Genomic DNA, 17,249 nt, shown 5'->3' with positions numbered 1-17,249 from the left:
GCTGGAATCCATAAAAAATGTTCTTTAAGTCCCATCATGTTTATTCTATAAAGCGTTTGCTGAATCTCCATGAGTACGTCTGGTCTGCTTTCTGAATGGCTGCACTTTAAACTGGTCAATGATGAGCTGGTGTCTGAACAAATAACTGAGAATGATGGTCTGTTTTCTTCCACCCATTGAACAGCTAACGGTATAGCGAGCATTTCTCCTGTGTACACTGACAATCCATCACTCACCCTCTTTTTTACACTAACATGAAACTCAGGAACAATAAAAGCTATTCCAATATGATCTGCAGTATTCTTTGATGCATCTGTATATATTTCTACATAGTTATAATAGTGATCGATATAATCCTGTGCTGTATGCGAGTTTAGTATGAATGACTTATCCTTATTCATTCTCTCTAATAATGTTAAATCAACAGATGCCTCAGGAAGAATCCATGGTGGAATAGCAGGCAGTGGAACTCTTTGACTGATTTTAAACAGATCTAATTTAAGTTCTACCGGTTTTTTGATCATCCATCCAAAACTTTTTGTTTCCTTCTTTTCTTTCTCCTAGCAAGGTTTTAGTATGTCATGTGTTGGATGATCGTCCTTCTGACCCTGAAGATTCGCCAAATAATTTAAAGCTATTTGTTCTCTTCTGATTGCTATTGGCATCTCACCCATCTCTACCTGTAAAGCTGCTAATGGGGTTGTTTTTAAATGCTCCAGTACAGAGTCTCAGTGCCTGATTCTGGATAGAATTTAATTTTAAAAGAGTAGTTTTTGCTGCTGAATTATATGCTACACACCCATAATCTAATACTGATCTGATCAATCCATTAAATATGGCCTTCATAGACTTCCTGTCTGCACCCCATTCACTCCCAACTAAACACCTCATTATATTTAGAACCTTTTTACTCTTATCCATTATACTCTGAATATGTACACCCCAAGTTATCCTTTCATCAAACCATATGCCTAAGAATTTAAATTTATTTACCCTTTCTAACTCTTGACTATATAATTTAAGTTTAAGATCCTCTCTTACTTTTTTCCTCGTAAAGAACATCGTCTTAGTTTTTTCTACCGAGAATTTAAACCATTTGTATGACCATTCCTCCACTTTGCCAATTGCTTCTTGAAGTTTCTTTACAATAAACTTTACATTTTCCCCTCTTTTCCATATTGCCCCATCGTCTGCAAAACGTGAAAACCCCATCCCATCTTTTATACCATTAAAAACATAATTTATCATTAGAGAAAATAATAAAGGGCTCACTGTACTACCTTGTGGTGTCCCATTTTCCACAGGAAACTTTTCAGATAAAACAATCCCAATTCTCACTTGAATTAGTCTGCCCATTAAAAAGTTCTTGATCCATTCAAACATTTGTCCATTAATACCCATTTTTCTAATTTTATTTAAAAGGCCTTCTCTCCACATTGTATCATAAGCTTTTTCAATATCAAAAAATACATCAACTACACTCTCTTTGTTTATTTGTGCTTTCCTAACTTCATATTCTAAACATAAAACAGGATCCATTGTATTCCTTCCTCTTCTAAAACCACTTTGACATTTAGATATGTATCCTTTACTTTCATTGTAGTACATTAATCTTTCATTTATCATGCACCCCATTATCTTACAAATATTAGATGTTAACGCTGTCGGTCTATAGTTTCCCGGATCGGTATTATCTTTTCCTGGTTTTCGTATGGGTACAACCACTGCTTCCTTCCAGCTTTGTGGCAATATCCCACCCTCCCAAACTCTATGATATAGTTCTAATAACATTTCTTTAGCTTTATCACTAAAATGGTTTATGATAATATAACAAATCTGATCTTTTCCTGGTGCTGATACTTTGGACTTTTGTAAAACTCGATTTAATTCTGTTTTTGTAAATAAAATATTTAACAAGTTATCAGTATCTTCACCCTGTTCCAATAACTCTAGTTTTCATAACTGTATCTTCTCTGCCCCTTTGACCTTCTTCACTAACAGGATCTAAACTATGAATTTTAACAAATGTCTTAGCTAACAAATTTGTCTTCTCTTCGTCTGTTACTGCTGTTACTTCACCATCATTTAATGTTGGATATCCATACTCTTTTCTTATGCCATTCATTCTCTTAATCATCGACCAAACATTTTGTATTTTTGTCTCTTTCCCCACTGAATTACAAAAGCTCCTCCAATACTCCTTCTTAGCATTTTTAACAGTTCTTCTCACCGTAGCCTGTAATTTTTATACTCCATATAATTAACAAAACTTTGATTCCTCTTTGAAGTTTTAAAAACTTTATTTTGACCCTTAATAATCTCATCACAATCCTTTGTCCACCAGGGTACTAGCTTCTTTTTTCTCTTACCTTCTTTCTTCTTTATTGCATGGTTTGCTGCCTTCAAAACTACATTACAAACAGAAAAATTCAATGCATCAACATTCATATTTTTTCCATTTCCTGGTCACAAATAATTTTAAATTTTTCCCAATCTGCCTTACTAAAACACCAATTTTGTACATTCCCAGTATCATATTGTTCTATATTCATCTCAAGTTCAGTCATTAAAGGATAATGGTCACTACCAATAGTTGTTTCCTTAATTACCTGCCATGAACAAAAACCTGCTAATGAATCTGACACTAATGTGAGGTCAATTGCTGATTCTGTATCAGCTCTAATATTTATTCTCGTACCACTTCCATCATTCAAACATACATAATTTTTTGTTGCCATCAGTTCCTCAATAACTTCCCCATACCAGCTAAATATTAATTTTCCACGATGTTATTTAGCTCCACACTATATTTTATATTTTTGGGTCAGACTTAAATATTTATTTCCCAAATACTGATTTTGCAAACTAAATGTTTAGCTCCAAAATAAATATTTAGCTGGGATCTAAATATTTATTTCAGAAAATAAATAATTTACAAATTAAATATTTTGTTCCAAAATAAATATTTAATTAGTAAATTAAATATTTAGTTAGTGAATTAAATATTTATTTTACAAACTAAATATTTAGATCAGACCTAAATATTTAGTTTGCAAAATAAATATTTAACTATAAATTAAATATTTAGCTTGCTAACTAAATATTTATTTGGAAACTTTAACATTTATAAATGTATGAATAACATGATGAAAATATGACTTCGAAAAATTGAACTCCCAATTTTTCTCTCTTATGTTATGCTAAATAACCAAAAAATATTGCTGTTAGATTATGACTGTTTAACTTTACAAATGGCACCCCATAGAGACAACAAACAGCTGAATGTTTTCAGTGAAAATTTATTTTCTTATCTTAGTTTCTAAAAATAAGCAAAATTAGATGTTTTTAGCAGTTAAGGTGTAAACCAGTAGCCTAGAAGTCAGACCACAGCAGAAGCAAAATGATTTTGCTTTGCAGGCCACATAAATAGGATGGCTAGCCAGGCTAGTGACAGAAAGAGCCACAAATCTGATGACCTGTGTGGAGGTAATGAAAGAAGTCCTAATTTAATTTGTATAAAAAAACAACCTGCAGCTAATTAAACAAAAAAGAGGACGTATCTGGGTGTTTATTAATCCTAGTTTTACTGCAATATTTCCAGTCGTACCAGTGGCAAATCTGAGAATGGGGCCATTGAGAGGCTACAATGTTTATGGAGTTAGTAGTCCAACATCCCTACACAAGGTGTTACTCTGGAAATGACCATTTGCCTCATTAGTACCACTAGTCTTTGGACTTGGAATTGCATCCACCTATTGCCTCTATGCACGTGATGTCACGATGCTCCTGCCCCCTTTGCCATGACGGTTGGCAAAAAGACATTTACACATGTTAAACTCCAGTGAAGCTAGTCAAAACAAGCCATGTTCTAGCCTTTATCGCTTTTATTTAGTTGACTTCACAGTAAAATTATAATAGTGTTCTGCGAGGTTGGCTGCACTAACAGACAAGGATGCTCGTCTCTTTTTAAAATAATTTTGATGGAGACTGAGGATGGAGGTGAACCACAGCTATCAATCAAACGAACAAGCAGCCCTCAAAGTATTTTCGGATTTGCAGCAAACAGGTTTTACTGGGTAAGATTAACGATCATGTATTTCATGAGGATTGACTATGATGGACCTGAAATGAAGTGTTTATTTTACTAATTGATAATCCTATATTTCACCATATATATATTTATATATATATATACATACATACATATATATATAAATATATATGTGTATATGTATAAATATACATATATATACACATATATATATATATATATATACACACACATATATATATATTTATATATATATATGTACATATACATATATACATACACACACACATATATATATATGCAGTGGTGGGCAGTCAGGGCCAGCAAAGCCTTCTCTGCTGGCCTAAATGTACTCAAAAGCGTAAATGTATTTTTTTTCCTTTGGTAATTATTTTTAAATAAAAAAATGTTTACTGGTCTATTTTCTTTATATCCTATTATAACCACTTGGCTGCGCTGCTTCCAGTGTTAAAATACCAAGGCTGGGTGGTATCCAATCAGATTTAAGCTAGCTTGTGTTGTCAGGCAGATTAAGTCTGCTCTAGGCCTTCAGAATCAATCGAGAAGCCCACTGTCCGCTGTCTACTCTACCCGGCCCGGGCCGACCCGGTACAGGTGGGAATGGGGCTTAAGTGAACAGAGACGAGCCAGTTGCGATAGCCAATCAGCTCACGAGTCAGCTTGGCCCGGGCCAGCTAGCTGGCCTCACGCAAAAGTTGACATGAACGCATCCTGTGATTGGATAAGCAGTAGTTTGAACTTTTCTAGCAGCATTAAGCAAAATATCAAAACTAAATACGGAGATTTGTATCTATAGGCAGTTATCGGTGTATTTTTGAACACATGATGGCTGAAAGAGGAGAAGAGACAGACTTGGTTGCAGATTTACTTGCCACACCATTTTCCAGACGGACCTTTCAAGAAAAAAATGGATATTGTGAGAACAGGTCGTCTGACTCCAATGCTAGCTGGCTTGTCCCAGCAGGGGAAAGGATTTGTTCGTCATTTTCAGGCAAGCAACTATGAACGGTACCCATGGCTAACAGCTTCAGAGAACCGCTGCAGGTTATTCTGCTGGGAATGCCTGTTGCTCGCATCAGATGGATTTGGTAGCATTAAAGCGCGTTAAAACGTACGCCAGAAACACGACCGCCGGACAGACACGTCTTTCAGCATTAGCCTCCATATCCATAGAAAAGGATCCACTCATGGACCTGAAGCGCACAGATAAACTGTACAGAGCCACTGAGGTTTTCCTGAGGAAAGAAAGAAGGATGGATTTTATTTTCTAATGAGCAGGAGAGGAGGAGATCCATGCTGGACATTTACGTTGGTGAGTAGAAACATTTTATTAGTATTTTTTTAATGTTTTGTCATTTTATTTTGTTAATAATCAATAAATGGTAACGAAATAAAATGGCAAAATGAAATTATTCTGTGTTCTGTTTCTATGCAATTTATATTGTGTATAACGTGGTGTGTGCAGCTGCGCCAACATGTTCAATTGTTTCGCGGTGCAGTTTTCTCCAAAACAAATGCAAATAATGTGTTTGCTTTACTTATTTATTTTATTGTCTCATCTCTTAAACCCGTCTTTCATTTCTGAGATTTGACAGTATCCGTGGTCTTAGTTTCCTACTCTCAACTGGGAATGCGAGTTTGATTTTAAAGACTGGAAATTATGTGTCTTGACCAGCCACTGGTGTGTGTGTGTGTGTGTGTGTGAGGTTTCTCCAGCTGTGATGTCCTATTGATGGTATTTTAAGGTGTATTAAATTAGATTGGACTGAATAGGAAATCACTGAAGGCCCAGGGGTGGAACGCACCGCCCGCCACTGTATATATGTATGTGTGTGTGTGTATATATATGTATGTGTATGTATATATGTATATGTACATACACATACATATATATATACACACACACACACATACATATATATATATATATATATGTATATATAATGTTGCTTTCAGTGACATGGGTAGATTTGTGTTAGGATTTCTTAGAGACAAATTTTTCAGTTACAGAAACATGTCAAAGATCTTCAGATCAGGAAACTGGAGTTGATTTAAAATGAAAATTATTTATTCAGTTTATTAACAGTTTCTAGGGAATATTTTCTAACTAAAGCTTTTATTGATCGAGCGTGTTGGTGAATGTAAACCAAAATAAAAAGGTAGAAACAACGGGATTTCTAAAAATGGAAGCTTTATCGTTTTTACAAGATGACATTCATAGAACAGTGAATTAGGCTAATTAAACCTACCCTCATGGTTTTACATGTGATAAGGTGTATGGGGATGTAAATATGCAGGACAAAGACAGTTTGCAGTTGTGTTTCACTGACACACACTAAACAACAAAGTGCACCTTTTTCCTGATACACACAGCTGTTGACACACCTGACACCACTCCTAAGGCACGACATGTTCACTTCATTCCGTTTTATTAAAGAAATAAAGCAAAATAAAAAGAATAAATCAGTAAAAATGACGGAGTGAGAGCATTCGGCTGTCTGTGTGTGTGAAACCTGGCACTGTTACATGTCCATCACTTCATCTGAACTCTCATCGGGTCATCTACAGTACCACAATGCTCCCAAAATAATCAAGTATACTTATAGAAATCTGTTCAAATATTTTCATTTCAAGTGATTCTCTCTCTCTCTCTCTGTGTGTGTGTGTGTGTGTGTGTGTGTGTGTTTTCCAGGGATCTCCAGATGGCTCCATCACAGGTTTGGAGCTAACCAGTTAAGAAACTTCATGGCCATCTCAAATCCTAAGAAACAAGCCTGAAAAGAAAACATAAACAGAAGTGTTTGTTTATAACTGAGAGCAGTGGCTGTAAACAACAACAGACTCATTCATTTTATCAGCTGTTTAATTTAGCAGCTAAATGAAAAGATGAGAATTTCAGCTGGAATAATCCTTGGGAATTCTTTATTACCTGTTATTATTCATCACCTGGTTTCTCGTGAATAATCAGGACAGGATTTCTAACATGGACGACTTTTTAGTTCTACTCATTATGAGCCATCTCTGTCTGTGATGACTCAACACTAAAAACAACACAACTACATATAATTTACTAACCTTTCACTCTAAAGTATGCACAACTAAATATTATTTTACTGCCTAACTTCCTAGAACTGTGTTCTTCTGCCCCCTGCTGGTTACATGTTTTATAGCAGCTTCCCTTTACTTTCTGACTACAGAACTGTTCATTTATACTCCAAAATTTAAAAAGCAGACTCAACATCAAACGGAACCAAACAACAGACAAATTAAAGTATTTTAAAGTAACAGCATGCAGGTTTGTGCAGCATGCTCTCCTGTTAGAATATGTCTGACCAGGTTATTTGTGCTGTTGAAGAGTGGATTATTCCAATTTCAACCCAAATCTCCCCGGAAAAATAAAGAATCTATTTTGTCGTTATAAACACAAAGCTTTGGACAGAAATCCTTTTAAAAGCAAAGAAAATGTTCTTCAGAATATAAAATTGCAGACCAGTTAAAACTGAATTTACTTAGACTTTTGACTGAAGAATGAGTGACTCACCGCGTTTGCAGGGAAAGCTCTGAGCATAACGGCGTTAAAGCCTTTATACAAGGAGGTGATACCCTCTTCCCGGATAAGTTCCCGTAGAACGTCTCGGAAACCATTGGGATACTTTCCTGCAGGAGCTGAAAGAGAGAGAAAGTGTGTGTGTGTGTGAGGGGGGCAAAAGTCAGGCGGGTGTTTTATTAAATTATTTTAGAAATCTCTAAAACAGCTTCAGATGTTGATTTTAGATCTAAAGATAAAACAATACAAAGAAGCTAAACATTTCCTTTCATTAAGTAACTCAATCGTCTCTTCCTGGCCTAGGGCCTCAATTACAAGTGATAAGCAAAACGTCTTAAAAGGGACATATTGTGACTTTTTACATTTTTTTTTTACTTTATAAGAATTTTATGGTTTCTGAAAAACACGTTTATGAAGTTCTGTGCATAAAATCCCTCGTGCATGAAGCGATTTCAGCAGTTTCATACTTAATAGTTTCAGTCAGACATCATCTCGACGCCCTGTGAACTGGAGCTGCCTATGGGAACTGCCACAGTGGCCTGCCGCCATCTTGGATGGGTCTCCATTCGCACCCAGTGCATTTATTTAAACTGAGGGAGGTATTAAAAATTAAAAAAAACATTTTTTACACAATCAGACGCATGGTATGACACGATAGTTAAAATAGAACTAAATTTAAACAAAATAAATTGAAATATAAAATCTCAACAGGCTAGAGTAGTCAACAGTAATCCCACGTGATTGGTTTTCATTTGTACGCCAGTTGTTGCAACCGTAGGCTGCACAAAAACAGGCATAGTTGCTCACTCTGCGTTGACTGCTGTGGGGTTCGAAAAATAAGGAACCCATCCAAGATGGAGGCGACGCAGTTACAATCTCCAGCACCCAATGGGGCATCTACATATTCATGTGTATGGTTGTAGTACCTTCCAGAATGAGCTGTTTCATGGCTCTGTCACTTTAACATGAGACGGCTCTGTTCTAATGTCCCCATTTGTGATGTCACAAAAGGGAACTTTAAAAAAACAGCTTGATTTATTCTGCTCTAACTATTCCGCTTTTCCCAGGATCCACTGATTTCCCTCTTTCCTATTCATTTTCTCTCTCCTTACATTGGTTTAACCACATTTTAAGATAATAAAAAAATCTTTTTTATATTTTGAAATTTTTGTTCTTTGTGATTTTTATCATGAGAGGTATTACATAAAAGATCATTTTCTTTCTTTCTTTCTTTCTTTCTTTCAATTCCAAAAACCATAAATTGACAGAAAACAAATGGACTTTTATTTTCTGATTTAGAGTGTTTATAGAGGCAGTAGAAACCCACATGGCAGCTCAAAAGGATGCAAAAGGTGAGTTTTCCATATTTCCCCTTTAAAAAATATGACAAGCTGAGAAAATTTGAAATGGCTTCTTTAAAATAGGTTTTAAAGAGGCCTATCACTGAGAAACCATTTCTTACTTATTTTTTTTGAAAATGATCAATCACCCTGAGTCAAACATGCAGGTTTGCAGACAGCCAATCAGAGGCAAGATGTCCAAATATCAGGAAATATGCAGCCTATGTCTACTTCCGGACCATGGGTCCCTGGAAGAATGAAAATATGAATACAAGTAATTGGGGCTATGAATGCCATTTTCTAATCCTGTTGTTATGTGCTGTGAATTTCACGTATGGTGTCTGAATTTTAGACACATTCTGATACCAAGAAAGTACTTATTTCCAAATGGGGGCATATAAATAGGTTTTGTGTGAAAATATGTCCAGGACTACAAATGTCCATCACTAAAATGACATCACTGAACCAGAGAGAAAAGCAGAGGGAGCATGGCTGTAAGTTCAGCAGACCCTTCCTTCAGGAGGAAAGAACCACCATAGACCTGGCCATGAGGTAAGCAGCAGCTACGCTAGGGGACAGGAGAGTGTGGTGATGTGTTGATGTCTGATTTGTAATAATATAAATGAAGAATTTGTATAAGCTGATAAATTTTAAAGTAAGTGACAGTCATGGTTGAAACACACACCTTTACTTTTTATTTAAACAGAAGTACAACATACGTGTGATCCAGGGCGTAAGGCAAAGCCGATTAGGAACGAAGTCTTTTTTCATTTTTTTATTTCTTCCGGGGTCCCGTGAGCCGACCGGAAAGGGAGGAGACTTAGGCTCCCTATAGACTGCTGCAAATGTGTTAAGAATATGAGTGAAGGAGCTCTAAAGTAAAGTTTTTACACTAATGGTTCGTCTCCTTGTACTGACACTTGACATGATTGTTGGAAGCGTTTCACAGACAGCCCAGATACATTTGGACAAATGACAGAAGGAACAAAGTACTTTCTGACTGAAATTAAACTCTTAGATAGTAAACTAAATTTGTCGTGTACGAAAAACCGAATCCTAACATGTTAGCTGTTGATCACCACACACTGTAGAGAAGACGAGTGTGCTGATAAACCATCCTCCCATCGTTACGATGAAACTTCACCAGCGTTGAGCTGGTCAGCTCCTTCATTCAGGTGACCAGGAAAATGCTGCTTTGTGCATCCAGAGTCGGAATCTTTCCACTAAACTCAACGTCAAGACTGACAAACCCCGTAGGAACTAAAAACAGGCCAAAAATCTCACAAAAAGTAAAACTAGATAAACGCTAACCTGTTTGGAAGCGAGACTTCAACACATCAGGTGGGATCGCCACGGCCCAGTTACAGATCCCAGCTATCCCTCCTGCGAACAGCACACTGGGAACACTGAGCTCGTTGTGGCTGCAAGGAGAAGACAGCAGCTGATCTCAGGAGGTTCTGTCAACCAACTGGTGTCGAACCACTAGAACAAACACTCACCTTTTTCCTGCTGGTGTGAGGAGGTTCTTCAGCCACTCATAGGACATGAAATACATCCCACTGGCTGGAACATCTGAGAGGTAAGCGCAGAAAGGAGCTGTGAAGTTATTTTTCCAACAAATATAACAATAATAGAAAGAATAGAATGCGGAACGTCTGACAAACATTTGCAATATTCTTTATAATAAGAACCAGAAGAAGGAACTGATGCTAAATAACAACTGAGAGAAACCCCGTAGCTTAAAGCAGTAATCCAGAGTTCCCCCCCTCGCAGGAATAATGTATGATTTTTTCCAGAAAGTTGATGGTCTTACCCCGTTCTGTGGTATTATGTAGGCAATACGTCAGCTTTATTTTTGCTAAGGCCCCTTGTGTAGGGTGCCAAGCAGTTTGAACTGGGCGCCGTTCAGCATTAGCCAATATTGTTAGCCATCTGCTTACAGACAGATGTCAATCACAGAGCGTGCATGTGCTTTTTATAGAGGTAACTAGACCGATGCCGATTTGGAGACATTTCTTACAGATGAGTAAGTCTTTGAAAACACGCACACACTCAAGGTGAGAATACTTACTGTAAAGCAATGTGTTTTAGCCACGTTAGTTGGCTAAATATGCATTTTCACGAACAAGAACTTCCCCCTACTTCCAGCCATAAACCAGGAAGTAGGGGGAGGAGCTTAAGGCGCAATACACTTTTCTGCCTCTAGGTGGTGCACTCTGACAAATTACCCTGGATTTCTGGTTTGACAACAAGACCAGTAACAGTAAGGGTGGAAATCTGCAGGCTTTAAAGAGGACCGAGAATCTAAACCAACATTTTTCTTGTTATTGAACAACAAGCAAAAGTGTGACGCACTTTTTATGTAAACTAGAAAGTTGGAAAAGGCGAGACAAAAACTCCTGCTTGAGAAAGCAGAATAGCGAGTGCTCTTTCTCTTCAAAACTGCACGTCTTCAGTGTTTGAGGCCTTCTGGGGAAACCAACCAATCAACAAGCAGCTCATTATCATACTCATGTCCTGGCCAAGTGGGAGGGGTAAACAGCTCTTTTCACAGCAAGGCTGATTTAGCGGGATTAGAATAATCTGTATCAGGGCCAATTGAACATTTCTTATACTTCTTAAGCTGGGCGTACACTGTGCGACTTTTTCACTCGTAGCGTTCAGCTTCAGCTCAAACTGTACGACTTCCTCGCAGGGCAGATCTCACGAGTCATGCGCTCACACTGTACGACCCAGTTCTCGGATGCGACCCGACTGCTCACACTGTACTTCTGGTAGCAACACGTCGGACCTAAAAATATGCTAAAAATAGCAGTTTTTACACAACACCTCAGACTTTTTGTCTTGCCTGTTGTCCTTCGGGAGTGCTGCAGGAGGACACACAGGGATTTATGGGGGTTGGATGAGGAAAACAAAATAAAGAAAGTAAATCTGTTTTGTGATCAGTTTAATTTGACATGAACACGACAAACACGCTTTCTTGACAATCTTTGTGAGTAAAAAAACCGTGTAGAAATTAAAACGAACATGTGTTATTAGGGAAATAGTGATGCAGGATTGCGCATGCACCGTGAGCGGTTCTGATACTTTTTGGGTCGCAGCGCCGCTTCAACAGTGCAATACCCGTACGAGACGAGCAAAATATCAAACACGCCAGAAGTCCGTGCGAGCTCACGATTGCTGATCGGTAGCTGGTCACGTGGTGTTAATCTTCTCTTAACCCCCTGTACACTACACGACCGCTCGGCGCAAAACTCGTCCCGATCTTGTGGATTCTCGCACGAGTGGAAAATCGGCTCAAAAAAGTGAAAAAGTCGCACAGTGTACGCCCGGCTTTAGAGATTCAAAGCAGTGTTTTAGATTGCTGATTAACTGCTTTTTAAAAGCCGCTGCTGAAGATAAGTCAGAACATGTTTGCTGTTGCTGCAGTCCTAAGTCCTGCTCAGTCCAAAGGTCTACAGTGAGACTCAGGCTCGTCACAGACATTCCCAAACGTCAGACACAGCTGACGTGGCTTTGAGCGTTTCCATGTCTAATGGGAGAAAACCAGCAGAGATTTGTAGTTTTCAGACTGCCACACACTCAAATCACTTTAGGATCAGACAAATTATTACAAAGAACACATTTTCACTGCAGTTTTGTATGAAAAAAACAAAAAAAAACCATAACATGCACCGACACTCTTATTCACACCTCGGTCATATCCTGCATCGATTATTGCAACTTCCTCTCTTTGAGCTCCCCTCAAAAATCCATCTCCAACACGAGTTAGTCCAGATCTCAACTGCTTACATTATCTCCACCCCCATTTTGCAGCATCTTCAATTGCTTCCAGTAAAAACGTTGAATTAGTTTTAAGAACTTTTTGTTCACATTCAAGTCTATCAATGCATAAACTCACCCTATGACATAATTATAGCATAAAACTGCTGCTTCGGTCTAACTTTTTATGTTGTTATTAAAAGAATGCTGAATGGATTTAGTCTTTTAGTTAAACTCAAACTGACACTTCCTGTGGAAAAGGCGATGGGGTCAACAGATTGACCTTGCCGGTCTCAGGGAGATCCCCCTCTTCATACTCAAACTCTGAGCCTCAGCTCAACAAAGCTGGTTAAGCAACAACCCTGGACTTTTATACAACCCTCTGGCTGACCATTTTGTTCACTACTGAGGAGAGCTGGTCTTGCCTGCGTTTCAAGATAAGCAGAGATAAGTTTTAGGACCTCACCCTTAGAACCAGACACTCAACGTTCTCCCAGAAAACCAGTTTTTAAGTTTTTGTCATTTTCGTTGCCCACAGTTTGTCCAATTCAAAAGATACAAAGTTTGATGGAAATAAAAACATGAAACTACCTCTCATGAGAGTCAGAGCTGTGCCTTTGTAGACTCCTCTGATTCCAGCCTCTCTGTACAGCTGTTTGACACAGTCCATGGGTCCTGCATACTTCAGCTCTCCTGTTGATGCCTGAATCTGAACGCACGCACACAACATAACTTTAAAGCCATTTAGCTTTTTGTCTAAAAGACTGTGATCAGGAAGAACACGAGTCTGCTATCAAAAAAGCAACAGACTTGGTTATCTGAACACATTCAACGATGTCTGACCTGTAGGAGACATTTGATACGCTCTCCGGGAGCCATGATGGCTGTAGTGAAAATACCCGACAACATTCCAGCAGCAAACAGCTGTGGATACCTGCAGGACACCAGTAGAAGAAGCTGATGCAAAGACAAACAATCAACTAAGAAGTGTTTGAGAACACATCCCCTCCCGAATGCATCACCTACGTAAGAACATCATCAGGAGTTTTCTGCTGGAGTTTCTTGCCCAGTCCAAAACCAAAAAAACAGACGGCGAACATGGGCGTAACTCCAATTATGGGGGCTGCCATTCCCTTATAGAGTCCTCTCACACCCTGGCAGGAAACACAACGGAGAGAAAATATTGCGGTAAAGAAACCTTGGCTAATAATCTATTTACTTTAAAAGGGCAGACTTCTCACCTCTTTGGCTAAAGTCTTCTTAAAACAATCAATTGTTCCGGCGTACAAGAGGCTCTCTCCAGGTTTGGGTTTGGGTTGAGTCTGTAAACGCACCTGAGAAGACGGAAGATGTCAGCTTTAGTTGTGCACACAAACCAGCCCAAAAAAGGAACCTCTGGTTTTGTAAAACCGCTACATACACTCAACAAAAATATAAACGCAACACCTTTGTTTCTGCTCCGATTTTTCATGAGATGGACTTAAGATCTAAAGTTCATTCCAGATACACAATATTACCATTTCTCTCAAACATTGTTCACATTGTTACCTAATACTGCCCACAATAAAAGGCCACCCTGGAATGTGCAGTTTTGTCTCACAGCAAAATGCCACAGACTCCACAAGCATTGAGGGAGCATGCAATTGGCATGCTGACAGCAGGAATGTCAACCAGATCTGTTGCTCGTGCATTGAATGTTCATTTCTCCACCATAAGCAGTCTCCAAAGGCGTTTCAGAGAATGTGGCAGTACATCCAACCGGCCTCACAACCACAGACGACGTGTAACCCCACCAGCCCAGGACCTCCACATCCAGCAGGTTCACCACCAAGATCGTCTGAGACCAGCCACTCAGACAGCTGCTGAAACAATTGGTTTGCATAACCAAACAATTTCTGCACAAACTGTCAGAAACCATCTCAGGGAAGCTCAACTGCATGCTCGTCGTCCTCATCGGGGTCTTGACCTGACTCCAGCTTGTCACCGTAACAGACTTGAGTGGGCAAATGCTCACATTCGATGGCGTCTGTCACATTGGAGAGGTGTTCTCTTCACGGATGAATCTCAGTTTACATTGTCCAGGGCAGATGGCAGACAGCGTGTGTGGCGTCGTGTGGGTGAGCGCTTTGCTGATGTCAATGTTGTGGATCGAGTGGCCCACGGAGGTGGGGGGGGGGGGGGGGGTTATGGTATGGGCAGGCATCTGTTATGGACGAAGAACACAGGTGCATTTTATTGATGGCATTTTGAATGCACAGAGATATCGTGATGAGATCCTGAGGCCCATTGTTGTGCTGTACATCCATGAACATCACCTCATGTTTCAGCAAGATAATGCACGGCCCCATGTTGCAAGGATCTGTACACAATTCTTGGAAGCTTAAAATGTCCCAGTTCTTGCATGGCCAGCATACTCACCGGACATGCCACCCATTGAGCATGTTTGGGATGTGCTTGACCGGTGTATACGACAGCGTGTACCACTTCCCACTAATATCCAACAACTTCGCACAGCCATTGAAGAGGAGTGGATCAACATTCCACAGGCCACAATTGACAATCTGATAAACTCTATGCAAAGAAGATGTGTTGCACTGCATGAGGCAAATGGTGGTCACACCAGGCAGATACTGACCGGTTCTGAGTCCCCAGACCCACGATAAAGCAAAAAAAAACGCACATTCCAGGGTGGCCTTTTATTGTGGGCAGTATAAGGTACACCTGCGCACTACTCATGATGTCAGATTAGCATCTTGATGTGGCACACCTGTGAAGTGGGATGGATTATCTCAGCAAAGCACAGGTGCTCACTATCACACATTTAGACTGATTTGTGAACAATGTTTGAGAGAAATGGTAATATTGTGTATCTGGAATGAATTTTAGATCTTTAAGTCCATCTCATGAAAAATCGGAGCAGAAACAAAGGTGTTGCATTTATATTTTTGTTGAGTGTAGTAATGTTTTATTGTTCTATCAAATGCTGAATACATTTCCTAAAAACTTCTATTCTAAGCAAACTGAAACATTACGTGCAATTAAGACCTGAATGTGCACACTTTTACACCACGGTTTGATGTCTAGTTACTTTTTAAAGTGTAACGACTCTGAGGTATCAGTTAAGCAACAAGGAACATGCTGGTCCAGAGTTGGGGGAATGGTTTGAAATCTCTTCAAAAGCATCTTTATTGCTTCTAAGAATAATTCAAATCTGGTCTGAATGTGGATCAAAGATCTTCAAAGAAACCAGCTGAACTCTACAGCAACGTAACCAAATAATAAACAAAGAAAATGACACAAACATCCATCTAAGGGGCCGGATGTTCCAGTAATCTTGTACCCAAACACTAAGGCTGGAATGATAATGAAAATGCAGCTAAAACCTAAAGAAAACGTTGAGTCCTTCAGAAAGCCAGAGGGAATGTTAATTTAAAAAGTGTCAAAATAAAGATAAGTTAGCAGAGACATCCAAAGGAATGAGGAAGGGCAGAAAGATAATTTTCCCTGCTGCCTTTCTGCAGTGCACCCAGTAGCTTACTGCTGATTATCTTGTGTGTGCTTGTGGCAAATCCAAATGCACAGCTAATAAACTTAATGAATTACTTTGATGGTGTCCAGCGGGTGTCCTGCGAAAACCAGACAAACCCCTCCAAAACCTCCAGCGAAGAAGTTCTTCAGCGGACTGATCGGCTGCGGCTGTTTGGCCATTTTTACTTTCTGCTCTGGAAGAAAAGAAACAGAAAATATGTGACCTCGTGAGAAGAAACACGGAGCTACGTCAGAGAGCCAGGAAACAACAGAAAACATCTCACCAGTTCGGCTTTTCCTCGGGGAGATGAATTACTGAGTTACTGCTTCCACTGCGGTAGTCGGCGGGACCTTTCACCCACTGAACACCCGGACCAGTCTGACTGCAACACAACCTTCAGTCAGTACGTCTTTGTTTAACGTCCGGGTGGAAACTTAAAGCTATAATGACTTGAAATTTCTGATGCTTGTGAAGCTACCGTACTTACAAATGTAACTCTAACTAACTAACTAACTAACTAACTAACTAACTAACTAACTAACTAACTAACTAACTAACTAACTAACTAACTAACTAACTACAGAGCTGAAATGTCTAAAATGATAATAATGATTGATAAAAAAATTACATTAAAATGTGACCTAAGATTTCTAAACAGTAAAACCGAATTCAAAGAGACATTGCTTTTATTTAACACTAAAAAAATATAAAAAAAAATGTATAGAGTTGGAAATGACAAAAAAAAATTGGACAAAAATCAAAACGTGGAATTATGTTTTTTAGACTTTATAGAAAGGTGGTATTAAAAGCCGCAGCTGTACGTTTTTAGCTCTGGTTTAAAGTTTTGCTTCAGTTTGATTATATTCTGACAACAGTTTTTTCTTAAATCAGAGGGAGAAAAGCAGATATGTCACTGATTGAATCTCTGTAAAATAATAACTTTTATATGGTTTGCTGTTACGTTGAGTTTGCGGCTGACTGTTGTGCTCAGAGAGCATA

The 17,249-nt window shown here is 38.8% G+C and overlaps 1 protein-coding gene across 2 annotated transcripts; it reads right to left on the bottom strand.

Moving 5' to 3' along the window:
* Positions 1-6,246: 6,246 nt before the first annotated feature.
* On the bottom strand, positions 6,247-16,675 carry slc25a20 (solute carrier family 25 member 20). Of its 2 annotated transcripts, none has more exons than XM_070549232.1 (10): positions 16,534-16,675; positions 16,325-16,443; positions 13,963-14,055; positions 13,748-13,875; positions 13,565-13,655; positions 13,313-13,430; positions 10,459-10,531; positions 10,271-10,380; positions 7,614-7,738; positions 6,247-6,846 (listed from the first exon to the last, which is right to left on the bottom strand). In XM_070549232.1, exons 2-10 carry the CDS (start codon positions 16,427-16,429, stop codon positions 6,784-6,786), a joined length of 906 nt encoding a protein of 301 aa, XP_070405333.1. In that variant the 5' UTR covers positions 16,430-16,443; positions 16,534-16,675; the 3' UTR covers positions 6,247-6,783. The 2 variants fall into 2 exon arrangements, with proteins under 2 accessions (XP_070405333.1, XP_070405334.1); XM_070549233.1 differs by having other exon boundaries at positions 16,325-16,438; positions 16,534-16,654.
* Between the last annotated feature and the right edge of the window lie 574 nt (positions 16,676-17,249).

The sequence above is a fragment of the Nothobranchius furzeri genome, chromosome 3 (genome assembly GCF_043380555.1).
Source record: "Nothobranchius furzeri strain GRZ-AD chromosome 3, NfurGRZ-RIMD1, whole genome shotgun sequence".
Classification (NCBI taxonomy): Eukaryota; Metazoa; Chordata; class Actinopteri; order Cyprinodontiformes; family Nothobranchiidae; genus Nothobranchius; species Nothobranchius furzeri.
Note: the sequence above shows the minus strand (reverse complement) of the source record. Positions and strands in the feature narration are given on the sequence as shown.